At 44.6% G+C, this 16,961-nt stretch overlaps 1 protein-coding gene across 8 annotated transcripts in view; it reads right to left on the bottom strand.

Moving 5' to 3' along the window:
- The window catches only part of CHST10 (carbohydrate sulfotransferase 10), a 28,808-nt gene extending 14,122 nt beyond the window's left edge, over nucleotides 1–14,686 (bottom strand). The window contains exons 1-2 of one of the 8 annotated variants that reach the window (XM_037898252.2): nucleotides 14,518–14,686; nucleotides 2,038–2,175 (exon numbers count right to left, since the gene is read on the bottom strand). In XM_037898252.2, coding sequence (XP_037754180.1) covers nucleotides 2,038–2,137 — 100 coding nt within the window. In that variant the 5' untranslated portion in view covers nucleotides 2,138–2,175; nucleotides 14,518–14,686. The other 7 variants (XM_037898241.2, XM_037898248.2, XM_043537028.1 and 4 more) reach the window with 7 other exon arrangements.
- Between the last annotated feature and the right edge of the window lie 2,275 nt (nucleotides 14,687–16,961).

Genomic DNA, 16,961 nt, shown 5'->3' with positions numbered 1-16,961 from the left:
TAGAACCCAAAGAATCAGTTCATCTCTAAGGCCCCAATCCTGCAATGAGCTCCTGTAAGCAGAAGCCAAACTGCAAAGGTGAGCCAAACTGCAAAGCTGAAGCAGTCTGCCCAAGCACAAATCATTGCAGGACCCGGGCCCATGTTGCAAAAACATGAGTAAAAATAAGCCAGAGAATTGCCTACTTAATCACAGGAGCAAATAAAGACCTAAAAAGCTATCCACAAAAGCAATTTGGACAAAACATACATCTTATGAAAACTGGTTGAGTTAACTCAAACAAATAGTATTTTCTACCTTTAAATTGTCTCACAAGAGTTGACAGCATGTCATTTAGGAGGGTCAGAATATTTTTTTTATAAGTAATCAGTAATTAGACAGTTTTTCTATCACTATTAAATATTTCTGGGTCAAAACAGTTCGGGGCCAAAATTACTCTCGCTCTTCCCCCTCAGCCATCATTTTGGTAAGTCATACACAAAACTAATGTTTATGATCCCTTTCCAGAAATCTTTAGCTAACAAACACTGTTCTTACAGCTGTCTACATTCTACACAATATCACTGGATGGCAGTTACTTAGCACAACAAATAAGGCTCTGATTCTGCAGAGGTATGTACATAATCTATGTGAATACTCCCAATAAAATCAATAGGGCTACTCGCAGTGTGTAAAGTTAACTATGCGCTTATGGCTTTGCAGGATTGGAGCCTAAGGAATTACATTGTCTTCTGTTCCAATAGCAATTCTGGGGGGAAAGGAATCAGCTTCGACCCAAAAAATTGGCAGGTACAAAAAAGAAAAGGGGTGAGTGGGTATTCCAACTAAAAGGTTAAAAATAAATAATTACATCTGAATTCTCTTGACATTTCCTGATGGAAAGCTGTGGCAGGCAGCCTCATGTATAAGATGCTTATAGCAATTCATTGTTATTGTGGAAATCATTGGTCACCTTTATTTCATTTACTGCTTCAAGAATAAGCATAGTACAAAGTAATAAAAGTTATCTAACTAAAGTCAGATCAGCTCATCTGCAGCCATAACAGAGCACAGAAATAGCCTGCAGCGACAACAGCTACAAAGAGTTCACATCTGTAAGCCTTGCTGAATAAGACTGCAGACACTACCAAGTATGCCATTTAAGTGAACTTAACTGTGCCATTTATCCATTGACAAGTCATTGAAAAGAACTGAACTGATGACCTTACTCTTTAAGTGTCTTAACAAGAATAGAGGTATCTTCTAACATCTCACACTCACACTCTCTCTCAAAAACACTATCTGCATGTCATGTCAGTGCTTTCATCATACGCTCCCTGCAGGTCTGCTTGTTAACAGCAACACATCAGTATATAGAGAATGTGCCATGCTGTGTAGTGTCATCAAGTGGCTTTAAAACTCCTTATCAGTCTAATACCATCTGGGCTACTTAGGCTAAGCAAAAGCTATAAGCTATTTGTCAATCAAACAGCAGAGGATAAAACTGAAAGTAAGGAGCAAGACAGGGGAGGTTAGGGTACGTGCACTGCTAATCAAACTTTACACAATGTCTCTTGAATGCTGTAACTGGATGGCAAGTATTTAAAATGGTGCAGAAAATAAAGACTATGTAGTTACTGTGAAATCTCCCTTCTCTCTAATAAGGAACGAAACAATTCAGGGGATTGTTCTGCACTGCTTCAAACACACACCATTTGTTTACTGACTAAGATGTTGAATTTGAATTGGTTCAAGAACTTGTTTATTAAAAGGCAGACTTTCAAAATGTAACCCCCTCTGTTCCCAAATGTATGAATCTGGTAGCAATGTCATTTCTTCAGATCGTTATAAACAAGAATGTAAACTGTAGACGTATTAGCATTGTCACTTGCTAGCAATTTATAAAATGCACTGCTCCAATCTCTAATCCTCTAAAATACACAAAGAGATAACAATGTGTTGGGATCTGCTTTGGGCACAATGATTACACTGTCACTTTTGGACAGAACATTGTTCAATACTCTGTATTATATCAAATTTAATTAAAGGTGAACTTACCATCTGGGTCTTTAAAAGTCAGTGTGATGAACTTGCTAGCAACCATGAACATGAATATCACCCAAAAGCATGCAGCTAACAGCAGCCACTGATGGTGCATGTTGTCAGATGTGAGCCATATAAAACTTTTGTATCTTCCTGCTTAAAAAAAAGTAAAAATTACAACATACGAAATATATTTTTTTCTATTTTATAAAACCAGTACTTTGTATAGCTGACATTAAAACACACATATTATATTTTTGCCTGAAGTCAAATACACCTAGAGGAGTAAACTTTATAACAATATCACCTTTAATATATATAATACTTTTACAGTTATGATATAATTTTATTACTAGTGTTCTAGTAGCTGCTAGAGACTCTAGCCTGGTCAAGGCTGCCATCATGCTCGGGTGCTGTATGAAAGGGTAGTAAAAGAATATTTCTGCCCCAAAGACATGACTATTCTGGGCCCCCATCCTGCAATCGGATCCACATGGCAAGCCCTTTTTCTCTTACAGAGCCCCATCAAAGTCAACAGGGCTTCAGGAAGGTTAAAAGTTTCACTTGGAAAGATTGCAGGATCAAGTTATTGGTTTAAAGGCAAAGTACAACAGGTGGTGAACCAAAGAGGAATGGGAGAGAGGATGGAGTAACAGTGGTAGGCTATTTATGCATGTAGTTTGCAGATATACTGGGGTAAGAAGGCTGCATGTCGGTTTTGTTTAGTTTTGATCAGCAGCTGACATCTTAGCAATTGACTTCCATGGGAGCAGCTAGACCAATGTTGAGTGCTTTTGCAAATCCCATCCGTAAAGGTTAAGTCTATACAACTTTTTAAAATTCTAGTTCAATCTCCATTTACCTGCTAAGACCTGAGATCCCTCAGGTGTTGTTGTTTCATTGCAAGAATGAAGCAGAAGCTGTATTCCTAACCCTGCTTTCAATATCAGTACTGCCTCAACTGGTGCTGGATAAACACAAGATACCCAAGGGCCTGAACTTGGGTATTTGCACTTCACCTCTAAGAGAACTCTTCTCCGTGAAGATAAATATGATAATGAAACTTTGATAGCTCTTAACAAAACGAGGATCTAACATACAAATGTCAAATATTAATATTACCTCACAATAACGTGGTGAGGCTTAGCTAAATTATTAGCTCCCCCACCCCTTCAATGTATCATTTTTAATTTGGCTGTTGAAAGATAGTTTCCTTCATTATCATACTTTAAGAGTTTTCTTCTTAAAAACCATGCTCAGTCGCATTCCAGTCAACTATCCTTTGGATTTTTATAGACACTGTAGAAGATTCATCTCCCCTACCCTCACAGGAGGACAAATACCTTGTCTTCCATTTCTAGGTCAATTCCCATCTTCTAAGCACAACGTTTCTGAATCAGGCTTTACTCCATTATCGAAAACTGGAGGCCAGAAAGGGCAAGTACTATGACTGGAATTCTAGAGCAAGTTCCCACTGATTTCTTTCCAGACTCAAATCAGCAATAGTTCAAAAATAGGTTTCATTCTAGCACAACGTGTTACAGCCCTTTCCCTAAGATTCATGCTAGAGTCTCAAGTCTCAGAGGTGACCTTTTCCAGTTTATCACAACACCCACGACAGCAACATCTTCTAGCAATTGAGCCAAAACTTTTACTCTTGTTTACAGACTTCCTAGTACTTCCACCAGCACTTGAAAAATTTATTAGACTCTTAGTGATCAGAAGCAGATACAAAATATGAGCCAGGAGGCCCTTCACCAATTTAGCACCATTTTTTGGAATTCTTACTCATGTTTAATGGTACCTCATTCCTTGAGTAGCTCTTCAGAAAATAACAGGATTACTCAGAGTAAGGTCTACTAAACACAAATAAGGGAGGCAGAATTCATCCTTTAATATTCATAACATATCTGCTAGGAAGACAAGTTTTGTTATTGTGATGAATATGTGGGTGCTCAGTAAGGATTATTAACCTGTATCCCCAAATGTGATTTATGTATTCGATTTCTAAGATGGTGTGTTAGACTATCAGAGAGGAGCAGACAGGTTCAATGTACTGTACTCAGATCTGCAGGGTAGTAGCAGTTGGTATATATAGGAAACCACAGCCAGATCCTGGTCTAAGGGTGGAAGAATGATTCCACCCCAAGATAGGAAAACACAAGAGGCCTATCACCTGAGGGGGTGCACTCAGAGACTAGAAAGGGGACAGAGGTACAGCCAGCCCCGTAGCCATGACTATTATCATTCTCATTTTACACATGGAGAAGCTGTGGCAGAGAAGTTACGCGATTTTCATCTAATCTTTTGGTAGACACATTATCTACTTTCTCCAACCACAGATGTATATTGATCATATAGCTTTCACACAGGATTCACCATAACTTATATATAAACAGTGGGCCCTGGAGTTTGCTCCCAGGCAGCTAACCAAGCTCCCTCAATATTAACCAGCTCTTTAACTATCTGAGGAACCAAGACTACTCAGGATTCTAAATAAAGGTAACTGATTTCAAAAGTAAACCCTGTTTAGAGATTATGCTCATTTAAAACAATGCCCCTTAAGAACTTACAAAAAGCAAAACCTTACATTTTCCTTCTCTCTAAATCTTTCTAGGGGGATGCTCTATCACACTCCAAACCAGGGTTCCTGAATATCAAGATATTTCCAATCTCTCCTCTTTATCTTTGTTTTCCATCATTCTGCTAGTTCATTCATATATTTACCTGCTTCCTCTGTCCCTTTAATTTTGTTTGTTTCTGAAGTGCTTCTTTTATTTAGAGATATTTTTCCTTTTTAAGCTCTTCTGCTTCCTTCTGCATTTAGTTTTAATCCCGTTATTTTTTTCTTATCTGTAGTTTTAAGTTTCTTCTGAGTCTTCTCTTTCTGGAGCACATAGGGACTTTTCAGCCTCTTCCCTGTCTCTCACTTCAATACCACCAATTTGTTCTGTAGGGTGGTGAGATCAGAAAAGCTTCCTCACCATCTCTTTGGTTGCCTCCCGCTCCCTGTGCTCAACTATCTGCCCTAACTTCCAAGGAACCCTAAAGCCAGCCAGCTATAATATTCTGTCACCAGTTCTAAAAGTACTATCACATTTTTGCTCTTTAATACATTTATTAAAGAGGGTGCAACAGGGGAGGCCTCCCGATTCATACTGAGAAAGTAGGACAATTGGCTCGTTATCTTAGATGCCTGTACAAGAAGCCTGGGAAACAAACAGGAAGAATTGGAAGTCCTGGCACAGTCAAGGAACTATGATGTAACTGGAATAACAGAGACTTGGTGGGGTAACTCACATGACTGGAGCACTGTCATGGATGGGCATAAACTGTTCAGGAAGGACAGGAGTGGGAGAAAAGATGGAGGAGTTGCACTGTATGTAAGAGAGCAGTATGATTGCTCAGAGCTCTAGTATGAAACTAGAGAAAAGCCTGTTGAGAGTCTTTGCGTTAAGTTTAGAGGTGAGAACAACAAAGGTTATGTCGAGGTGAGCGTCTGCTATAGACCACCAGACCAGGAGGATGAGGTAGATGAGGCTTTCTTTGGATAACAGAAGTTTCCAGATCGCAGTCCCTGGTTCTTATGGGGGACTTCAATCGCCCTGACATCTGCTGGGAGAGCAATACAGAAGTACACAGACAATCCAGGAAGTTTTTGGAGAGTGTTGGGGACAACTTCCTGGTGCAAGTGCTGGAGGAACCAACTAGGGGTTGGTCACAAACAAGGAAGAATTGGTAGGAGAAGTAGAAGTGGGTGGCAACCTGGACAGCAGTGACCATGAGATGGTCGAGTTCAGGATCCTGACAAAAGGAAGAAAGGAGAGCAGCAGAATACAGACCCTGGACTTCAGAAAAGCAGACTTTGACTCCCTCAGGGAACTAACGGGAAAGGAGTCCAGGAGAGCTTGCTGTATGCATGCACCGCTACAGGCCGGGGACCGACTGGCTAAGCGGCAGTTCTGCAGAAAAGGACCTGGAAATACAGTGGACGAGAAGCTGGATATAAGTCAACGGTGTGCCCTTGTTGCCAAGAAGGCTAACGGCATATTGGGCTGCATTAGGAGGAGCATTGCCAGCAGATCGAGGGAAGTGATTATTCCCCTCTATTCGGCACTGGTGAGGCCAAATCTGGAGTATTGTGTCCAGTTTTGGTCCCCGCACTACAGAAGGGATGTGGACAAATTGGAGAGTGAAGGGCCAAAATCCATTTGTAAGATCTTAACTATAGTTTCTGCTAAGAACTTTTCATATAGGCCCGGATGAGGACTAGCTAACAAAGAACAATACATGGCTAAGAGAAAGCTGAGGTAAACACATAACTTTGTGTGTTTCTAGTCAGTGAGCAGAGTCAGCATAACTCCGAATGTAACTGAGCATCCTTATCGCGAGTTATAGACACATGAAGCACTGAGAAAGGCCTCACGGTTACTCCGTAACGCAGGAGGGAAATAGTGTTACAATACCCCTCAGATCCCAGACAGAGTTCGGGTAGAGGCCTAATATGATCAACATGAGTTATGACACCCTCCCCTCACAGATGTATGCCAATCCTAGCCCACAGAAATGCAAGGGTAAATTTATAAATGATTGTTATTCTTAAGTACTAAGTTACTGCTTTTTTGCTTTAAATCTCCAGTAATGTACCTGTTGGTCAACTGGGAGAGCTGCTACCTCATTCCCCTGGACCCCAAAATTAGGATTTAACCTATATACTTTAATAGACATAGTTTGGGGGTAATTACCTGTGTGTCAGTAATATGTTAATTTGGTCCTTGGGCAGAACCATTATGTAATCTTTTAGACCATTGGCTTATTGTGCTTATCTTGTCTTGCTGCTGGAACCTATCCAGGGGTTTGGGAAAACCCATCCCCGTCGCTTCTCTCCGTCCAATGAGCACAATATATAATCTATTGTAACTAATTGTTTTGCAGCGTCTCTGAGCCTGATAAGCAAAGTGACACTCCACCAGCGCTGTGCGTAATAAACTCCTGTGCTTGACTCTACGCGGTGTGGATTATTGTTCCTTCAGAGAGAGTCCTGCTGAATTGGAATTAATTTGCAAACTGGATACAATTAACTTAGGCTTGAATAAAGACTGGGAGTGAATGGGTCATTACACAAAGTAAAACTATTTCCCCATGTTTATTCCCCACCCCCCACCATTCCTCAGACATTCTTGTCAACTGCTGGAAATGGCCCACCTTGATTATCACTACAAAAGGTTCCCCCCGCCCATCCCGCTCTCCTGCTGGTAATAGCTCACCTTAAGTGATCACTCTCGTTACAGTGTGTATGGTAACATCCATTGTTTCATGTTCTCTATGTATATAAATCTCCCCACTGTATTTTCCACCGAATGCATCCAGTGAAGTGAGCTGTAGCTCACGAAAGCTTATGTTCAAATAAATTTGTTAGTCTCTAAGGTGCCACAAGTACTCCTTTTCTTTTTGCGAATACAGACTAACACGGCTGCTACTCTGAAAGCTGAAAATTATTAGGGGGCTGGGGCACATGACTTATGAGGAGAGGCTGAGTGAACTGGTCTTATTTAGTCTGCAGAAGAGAAGAGTGAGGGGGGATTTGATAGCAGCCTTCAACTACCTGAAGGGGGGTTCCAAAGAAGATGGAGGTACGCTGTTCTCAGTGGTGGCAGATGACAGAACAAGGAGCAATGGTCTCAAGTTGCACTAGGTCTAGGTTGGCTATTAGGAAAAACTATTTCACTAGGAGGGTGGAGAAGCACTGGAATGGGTTACCTAGGGAGGTGGTGGAATCTTGTATATCACAGCAGGCAAAAGTGTGTCTGCTGCATGTAGCCGACATGATCAGCTGAGCAGTTACACTTAACAATGGAGAGTTGCTAGGTGTGCTCGCCAAGCCAGGCAACAAGGAAAAGGAATTTCAAAAATATGTGGAACTTTAAAGGGGAGGGGCAGCTTTCTATCCACCTGACCAGAGAAATTCACAACAGTGACCAGAGCCATCAGTGTGGGGCATTGTGGGACAAGTGCTGGAGTCCAGTAACAGTTTACGTAAGCATAGGGTGACCAGACAGCAAGTGTGAAAAACTGGGATGGGGCGGAGGGTAATAGGTGCTTAGATAAGATAAAGCCCCAAATATCAGGACTGTCCCTATAAAATCAGGACATCTGGTCACCTTACTCAAGTAGCACAGTGTCTACACTCTGACTGCATTGATCTAACTACATCAACTGTGACTCTACACTGCTCGGGGAGGTGGTGTTATTAAATCAGTGTAGCGGGGTACTTACACTAGCAGGAGCCAAATTTAACTGAAGATGTGTCCACAGTTAGGTCAATATAAGCTGCCTTGTGTCGACCTAACCATGTAGCGTAAATTAGGCCTATATTTTTTCCATTCCTGGAACGTTTATTGAGGGGGCCCACAATATCCACCGACACTTGGGCAAACACCTATTTAATAATGGGCAGAGGTTGCAAAAGTGGTTTGCAGGGTCCCTTTGACCTCTTATGCTTCTGACATAAGGCACAACTCGCACAGTATCTATTACTGTCTCAAACAGCTGAGGCCAATAGAAATTCTTTTTAAGCCTGCCACAGATTCTCTCCACTCTTAAGCATCCTGCAAATGGACAATCATGAGCTAATTGGAGCAATTCTCTCCTGTACTTCTCAAGCACAAACTCTACCTGCTTGCAAATCTCAGCAGGACCATCTCTTTCTCCCTGTGGGAGCCTGCCTATACAACAAACCTCTGATAAAAAAAATCTACCTTCTCCTTCCTCAACCAGGGTATTATTCTGAGCTGCAACTCTCCAGGGCCCAGAGAACGGTCATCTTGTTGAGCCTTCACCAATTCCTTTTGAGCCTCACTTAAATTTATAGCAGACTCTGACACAGCAGAAGAATTCTCACATTCTTCCTCTGAAGCCAAGCCGCTACTCTCAATAGACAAAGAATTGAGGATATTCTCCCCTCTCCCTCACAGTATTCCCTGCTATCCGCAGACAAAGCAGGTGAGTCAGAGCCACACTCTCTCTGGCTGCATGTTAGAACATGAACCTGCTTAGACATGGCTAAAATGTTCTTACATATTAAAATATCAGCAGGCAGCAAATTTCTGACTGTTAAAATCCTCTCACTCAAGGGAGATATTAACCAGAGCCACAGTCACAGAGAACTCAGCCAAAGCTAAGGTATTTAAACTCTTACCAGGGAGTTTGGCTTCTTTTACCAAACTCTCCTTCCCCAAAGTGCCTTGGGACACCGTATCTCTCCAGCCTACAATCTATGCCATTCACTCTATCATTCTTAGTAAGCTCTTCACTACCTTCCCTAAACTGGGAGGAGTGGTAGATACGCTGGAGGGTAGGGATAGGATACAGAGGGACCTAGACAAATTGGAGGATTGGGCCAAAAGAAATCTGATGAGGTTCAACAAGGACACGTGCAGAGTCCTGCACTTAGAATGGAAGAATCCAATGCACCGCTACAGACTAGGGACCGAATGGCTCGGCAGCAGTTCTGCAGAAAAGGACCTAGGGGTTACAGTGGACGAGAAGCTGGATATGAGTCCACAGTGTGCCCTTCGTGCCAAGAAGGCCAATGGCATTTTGGGATGTATAAGTAGGGGCATTGCCAGCAGATCGAGGGACATGGTCATTCCCCTCTATTCGACATTGGTGAGGCCTCATCTGGAGTACTGTGTCCAGTTTTGGGCCCCACGCTACAAGAAGGATGTGGAAAAATTGGAGAGAGTCCAGCGGAGGGCAACAAAAATGATTAGGGGACTGGAACACATGACTTATGAGGAGAGGCTGAGGGAACTGGGGATGTTTAGTCTTCAGAAGAGAAGAATGAGGGGGGATTTGATAGCTGCTTTCAACTACCTGAAAGGGGGTTCCAAAGAGGATGGCTCTAGACTGTTCTCAGTGGTAGCAGATGACAGAACAAGGAGTAATGGTCTCAAGTTGCAGTGGGGGAGATTTAGGTTGGATATTAGGAAAAACTTTTTCACTAGGAGGGTGGCGAAACACTGGAATGCGTTACCTAGGGAGGTTGTGGAATCTCCTTCCTTGGAAGTTTTTAAGGTCAGGCTTGACAAAGCCCTGGCTGGAATGATTTAGTCGGGGATCAGTCCTGCTTTGAGCAGGGGGTTGGACTAGATGACCTCCTGAGGTCCCTTCCAACCCTGATATTCTATGATTCTATGATTCCCAAGACAGAGCCCTAACATTATTCACTGTGCTATGCACTTCCTCTGCTGTTGCCTCTGGGGCCACTGTAGTAGCATTGGGGATGCAGGTCGTGGGATGACCTTAAGTTTGGGACAATTTGGCTTTATATGGCCAGGAGATCCGCAGCGATGGCAGACTACCTGCCCTCCCTGAGGGCAAGGGCTTTTAGAACCTAGGATCCCTTGAGGTGTTTTTTTTAATCAAAGTTGAGATTAGGTTTATTCCTAGACCCCTTTTTTCTCTTAAACTGGGGAACAGAGAGATTACCCTTCCCCTGAGGTTTGAACCCTTGACTCAATATATTCATCAGCAATTTCTGCTGTCTCCAAAATAGTGGAAGCTTTTTCCCCCCCCCACAGATGGCTGCTTTTGTTTCATCAGTCACCATTCACAATAGTTCTTGCACCATCAGAACAAACTGTTTTTCATAGTTACCTTTAGGCTCATATTCAACATGCGTGATATTGTCAGACATTTTAAGATTTCTACACTTCAATCAATAGGACTCAGGGGTAATCTTAAACCTTTTCAAAATATTCTCTTTAAATTTCTTATACACCTTTAGCACCATCTTGCTCCATATCATTAAAAACTTGTCTTGCCTTCCCAGGTAATCTGGTCAGAAGGACTGGCATCCACTTATCCTCTGGAATCTTGTGGATCCCAATCTGTCAAAGGTGGACAGGAATTCCTCAATAGTCAGTCTCTTGAGTGGGCTTTCTCCCCTTGAGTAATGCTTTGGGTGGGGTACTCACTGGCTGAGGCTGCTGCTTTTGTTGCTCCAGTACTTTGAGCTGCAAGGTGTGGGCTTCCATCTGCTTCTGATGTGCTCTCTCCTTAGCTTGTAGTTGTTCCATGCATCTGCGGTGAGCTTCCTCCCCAATTTCAGCATTGGTTTTGCATCTTTCATAGGCTCTCTCCTCCACCTCCCCAGTTTCTTCCTTCTCCTTGATCTGGAGTTCCACCATCAGTACCTGGTGCTCACATTCTTCCTGGGCTGCCTGGTGCTTCAGTTGAACCAGTTCCACTGCAGCAGTCTCTGTGGCATCTGGAATAGGCGGGTGCTCAGACCCTGCTCCTTAGTCAAAGTCTATGAGTGCAGCTCTCAGTTCTTGATCTGAGGCTTTCTTTTGGGGATATTCCCCTATTTTTTGCATAATTTTTCAATGTTGTTTGTTTCAAGATCCTCATCTGAGTGTGATTCACTCATTGTGACTAATCTTTAAATACTTAAATACTCAATATAAAATTTAAACTTTTAATAGCAGTGGGGTTATGAGCTATAAACCCAATTGACCGGTGGAATGTGAATCCTGCCAAGACTACACCAATTGTCACGCTGTCTGGAGTGACTCACGACCGCAAGCGTCAACTTCAGGACAGACTGTAAAAAACTGGGCAGACATCTCAAACTGGTGGTGTGTTCTATACTTAGACTTCACCAACCCAGTAACAAATGTGAACTCCTGGATCACTATAACAGCCTTACCATGGAGTATAACATAGTCCCACTAGGCTCTGCAGTCTATCTTACCACCCAGGCAAGTTGGGAAATGGTCACTTACACCAAAAATCAAAAAATATTCAGGTTGCTTCCAGTCCCAAAAGATCAGTCACTTACCCCAGATCAATTGGTATCCTAGATCTTACACAAAGACAACGCATGTAGCCAATTCTGTAATAAACTAACTAAAGATTTATTAACTAGGAAAAAGAAATAAGAGTTATTTATAGGTTAAAGCAAGCCAACATATACACACACAAATGAGTTGCAATCTAAATCCTAAGGGAGACAAGTGGTAATGATCTGTCAATTCAAGATGTCTCTTTCAGGGCAAACCGAGGGATAAACCTCCTGGAACTCCTGCCTCAGTTTAGAGTCTCTGGCCCTGTGAGAGTTCAAGCAGCAAAGAGATGAAAAATTCTCTTGTGACTCTCCGTTTTATCTTTTACATTTAGTCTTCAGGTCTGTGAGATGAACATAGCATTTCCAAGGTGTGATAGGGACAATCACCAATCCTTTGTGTCACAATGTTCATTAATGGCTTGTTTAATCTTGATAGGCAAACATTTTCCAAGTTATAAAGCAAAACTTACATATTTCCTTATAGCGTGGATTACAGCATTACAAGTGCATGCAGCAACTTAAAAGCATTTCATAGAGACTAAATGCTAAATACACTCTTATAAGACTAATATCTATTTTGAACAAAACTAACATACAGTGAGCTGGTTTGGTTCCAGCTATGAATTTGTCGGTTCTTAGTTAATCTCTATGGCCTGGCACTTGGTTTACCAGCATCACACATTAATTCCCAGATGTATGTCTACCCACCCTTTTAGAGCTCTCTCACCTATTCTTATAAAGGGAAGAAAACCTCACAAAGCTCAGCAGATTTCCTTCATTTTGCTTGCTAGACAAGTCTCTACGGAGTATACCTCTCATTTCTGACAGTGACCCTTGACTGTCAACAAGAGAACTGAATGTACTGACATTACTTTTAACCTCCCAGCATTCTTAATAGAACTAGTAGGCATGGAAAAACTCTCCCACCATGCATTTTAATCTTGATTACTCACTCATAAGAAGTTACAGATATTCAGGATATTTTTGCTTTGGATCCCTTCTTTGGAGATGGGCTCACTCTCTCGCTCACCAAAATCTTATAAGGGAACCAACCCTCAGCAAAAAAGGATACATGAATTTCAAATAAGGAACTTGAAGAAGAGCTCTCTGTGGTTTGAAAGCTTGTCTCTCTCACCAACAGAAGTTGGTCCAATAGAAGATATTACATCACTCACCTTGTTTCTCAAATAAGTGAGTATAAGTGATCTCCTGGGTTCTACCCCTTTTTAGGGACTCCTCACTCTCCCCGACTGTCCTTTGCATTGCATGTGTCTAAGGGTAGGCCTACACTAAGGCTACATCTACACTACAGCCAGATTGACGCTCCGGTGATCGATGCACCGGGGGTCGATTTAACAGGTCTAGTGAAGACCCACCAAATTGACCACAGATTGCTCTCCAGTGGACCCGGGTACTCCACCCCGAACAGGAAGAGTAAGGTAAGTCGTCAGCCCAGCACGGTGTAGACACTGCACTAAGTCTACCTAAGCTACGTCGACTCCAGCTATGTTATTTACGTAGCTGGAGTAGCGTAACTTAGATCGACTTATCGCGGTACAGAGTAGACATAGCCTAAAAACGCTACATCGTCACAGGCCGCTGGAGCACTTAAATGAAAATGCTCCTACACCCACAGGAGAGAGCTTTCCCATCGGCATAGTTAATCCATCTTCCTATGAGGCGAAAGCTTTGTCAATGGGAGAAGCTCTCCCGCCAACATAACGCTGTCTACGTGGGGGGTGGGTTGGTATAACTACGTCACTGAGGGGTGTGGATTTTTCACACCCCTGAGCCAGACAGTTATACCGACATAGCTCTGTAGTGCAGACCTGGCCTGAGTTAGCCTATGTCTGCGCTGTCAGGGAGACGCTCTCCCACTGACATAGTGCTGTCCATACTGGCACTTTTGTCGGTGAAACTTATGTCTGTCAGGAAAGGGAGGTTCACAATCCTGACAGACAAAAGTTTTACCAGCAAAAGTGCTCCTGTGGACATAGCACTACAGCAGCCCGCAGGCTGTAGTGTCTTTAGTGTAAACCTACCCTTGCTCCCTGGACTTTTCTGGGTTTTGGAAGCCCCATGCATGGCCCTGGCCGCTGGGCTGAGAAGTGCCAGTGGGTTATTGGTCTTTAGTACCTAGGAGGTTTGCATTAATCCAGGGGCGGGGGGCTTTTTCGCAATCCCTCATCATCCAACGCCCCAGGAGGCTGGAGGGGCCAAGCGGGAAGCGCAGCCACAGCTCCGGCCCTCGCGGGAGATGGACCGTCTGCCCTGCCTGCGGCATCCGGGCTGCAGGGACGAGTCTCCGGCGGCGCAGCATCCCGCCCGGCTCGCCGGCCCCGCAGCCGGGCCTCCCCCCGCCCCGGGCGGGCTCGGCAGCGGCGGCACCGCCTCCGCGGGGTGGGCGCTGCGCACGGAGCCCCGCCGCGCCCGCGCCAGCCCCGCCTCCACCTACCGGGCCCTGCAGCGCCGCTCACCGCAGCCTCGGTCTCCCCGGGCGGGGTGGCAGCTCCGCGGCCTCCCTCACTCGGCGGCGCAGGCGGCCCGGGGAAGCGGCTCTAGCGGCTGCATCGCGCCCCGCCCCGGCTCCTCCCCGCCCCGGCTCAGCGGCTGCCCTGTCCGGCCCGGCTGCCTCCTCCACATACCGCCGGGCCCCGCGGAGCTCGCTTCCCGCCGCCTCGGGGTGGGGAGGCCGGCCCGGCCCCGCAGGCGGCCCCCGCCGCGCTGGAGCAGCCCCTCTCCCTGCCGGGGCGCGGGAGGAGGCAGCGGGGCTCAGGCGAGACCCCACCTCCAGGGCGCAGCAGCGCCTCCCGTGGCAGCCTCTCCGGCCAGCTCCCTTCCGGGGCCCGACTCTGTCCCCAAGGGGGCGGGCGACACCAGCACAGCCCCCACCCCAGAGCCGCCGCCTGCCTCCCTCCCTCCCTGGGGAGCGCACTCCTCGGGCACTCGGGGGGAGGCATCCTAAGGCCGGGCTTCGCGACCCGCTGGGGTTTGAGGGTAGCTGAGGATGTGGCCGGGGATCTTGTTTCAGTGAGACCTTCTAATTGCAGCCCTTTTCGTTTAAATCCCCACGTTCAGGCTCTCCAACCTGGTTAGCATTTATCTAATAATAACATCATAACCAAGCCCCAGTCCTGCGCCCCTGGACACCCACTTCCATAGGATTATGGACCAGTTCAGGAATCTGCCCATGGATCACATTGAAGAATCCAGGCCTGAGTGCAGGGCTGCTAATTCTCACCAGTTTATTGTGAGTCTGAGAATGTTTGTTAGAGCCCAGCTGCTGGAGTCATCTTCCTGCTTACATGAGAGTCTCAGCTTTCTTTCTTAAAGTTTCTAGCCCTCCTAGTTGCAGGGAAAAGCTTGAAACTGTGATCTTGTGCCCCAGAGGCTGAAACACCCAAAAGTCATGTAAAACAGCCCTAAATATATTACCTTTTAAAATCTCATGATTTTAAATGACAGGTTTCAGAGTAGCAGCTGTGTTAGTCTGTATCCGCAAAAAAGAACAGGAGTACTTGTGGCACCTTAGAGACTAACATTTTTTACACTTGGGATTGGCAATAAATCTAGTAAGACATGGTTCCCAAACTGCACTCCACACTGTCCACAGTGCCCTTGCTAGGGGTTCCTGGAGAATGACTCGGAGAGCTAAGCATAGCGGCACTGCGATGCTGGAAAAGGAGGTGTGTATGTGAGACAAGTTCTTTCTTATGAAGTGGCCAAACAGAATTTAAAATTTTTGGAAAACCTCTGCAATACAAATGATTAGAGTGCATGGTCATGTGTGGTACGAAAATAGAGATGATAATTATTAATGTTTGAAGACATAAATGGAGATTTTCAAAGACATCTGAAAGGATTTAGCCAGACAATTCCCATTAATTTCAGGGGTACTTCTGTGGCTAAATCCACTAGTATACATTGAAAATCTCAGCCACAATCTTATAAGAAATATAAAGAAAAAAATTACAATCTAGAAAGACAAAAACAGTTTAAAGTCTCAGTTATGCAATGAGTGTCTGCAATGAGGCCAGACACTGTGCCTCCAGAGAACCCTAGTGAAGTCATTGGGACTCTGCTCAGGGACAGGAGTCCTCCTCCACAAAGTTCACTGCAGGACTCACATTTTAATGGGATACAGGAAGGCCCGTCCCTAGGGGGCTGCGGAGCCCGGGACAACCCCCCTTACCTCCGGCTCAGGCCCCGCCCCATTCCACCCCTTCCCCCAAGCCCCCGACCCGCCTCTTTCCGGCTTCCGCCCCCTCCCCCAAGCGACACCTGGAGCCGGCGGGGCGGGTTGCTCACTGCTGCCGGCGCCAGGCCCCCCGCTAACCCCCCAGGCTGCCCTGGACCCCACATCCTGAAGCTCTGGATACAGGGATAGTGGAGGAAGGGACCATGGTTGTATAGTGCCCAATACTGAGGCATAATAAGTATTGCAAGTATCCATTCAAGGAACATGGGTATTAAGAATGCACACATTGTTACCTAGTAGAGAATAGAACCACAGCATTTAATTATATAAATGTAATTGTGTTGGGCTGCAAAATCTAATCCCTTTACAAAATGCACATGACCCTTTAAACTGATCCACATGGGCAGAATCCTATTCCACTGACATCAATGGGAGTGAGAGTGCAGGTCTCTGCCGACAGGGATCACCTTACGGGATCAGGGCTAGAGTGATTGTTCCAGACAAAGATTCAGATTCAGAGAGAATAGAGCTGTAAAAAGAGATTTTCAAAACTATCTATAGGATTTGGATGTCCAATTCCCAATAAAATCAATTAGAGCTAAGTCTCTAAATCCTATAGAAGGCTTTGAAAAAGTCAGCTGTAAATTACGTGTTAGTAGGTGAGTTCAGTTTGGTGTAATTTCTACTGTGATGGAGCAAAAGAAAGTATAAATTAGAGCAGGGCAAGCCTATTTTAACTTGAACCTATTACCGACTTCTGTTATTCCTGCTACAACCTTTCCAGCCTCTCATCATATGGATTAAACCAGTTTAGGGAGTTTGCGTCCAAGGCCTGGTCTACACTATGAGTTTATGTTGGATTTAGCAGCATTAAATCAAATTGACCCTGCA

The sequence above is a fragment of the Chelonia mydas genome, chromosome 1 (genome assembly GCF_015237465.2).
Source record: "Chelonia mydas isolate rCheMyd1 chromosome 1, rCheMyd1.pri.v2, whole genome shotgun sequence".
In the NCBI taxonomy this organism is placed as follows: domain Eukaryota; kingdom Metazoa; phylum Chordata; order Testudines; family Cheloniidae; genus Chelonia; species Chelonia mydas.
Note: the sequence above shows the minus strand (reverse complement) of the source record. Positions and strands in the feature narration are given on the sequence as shown.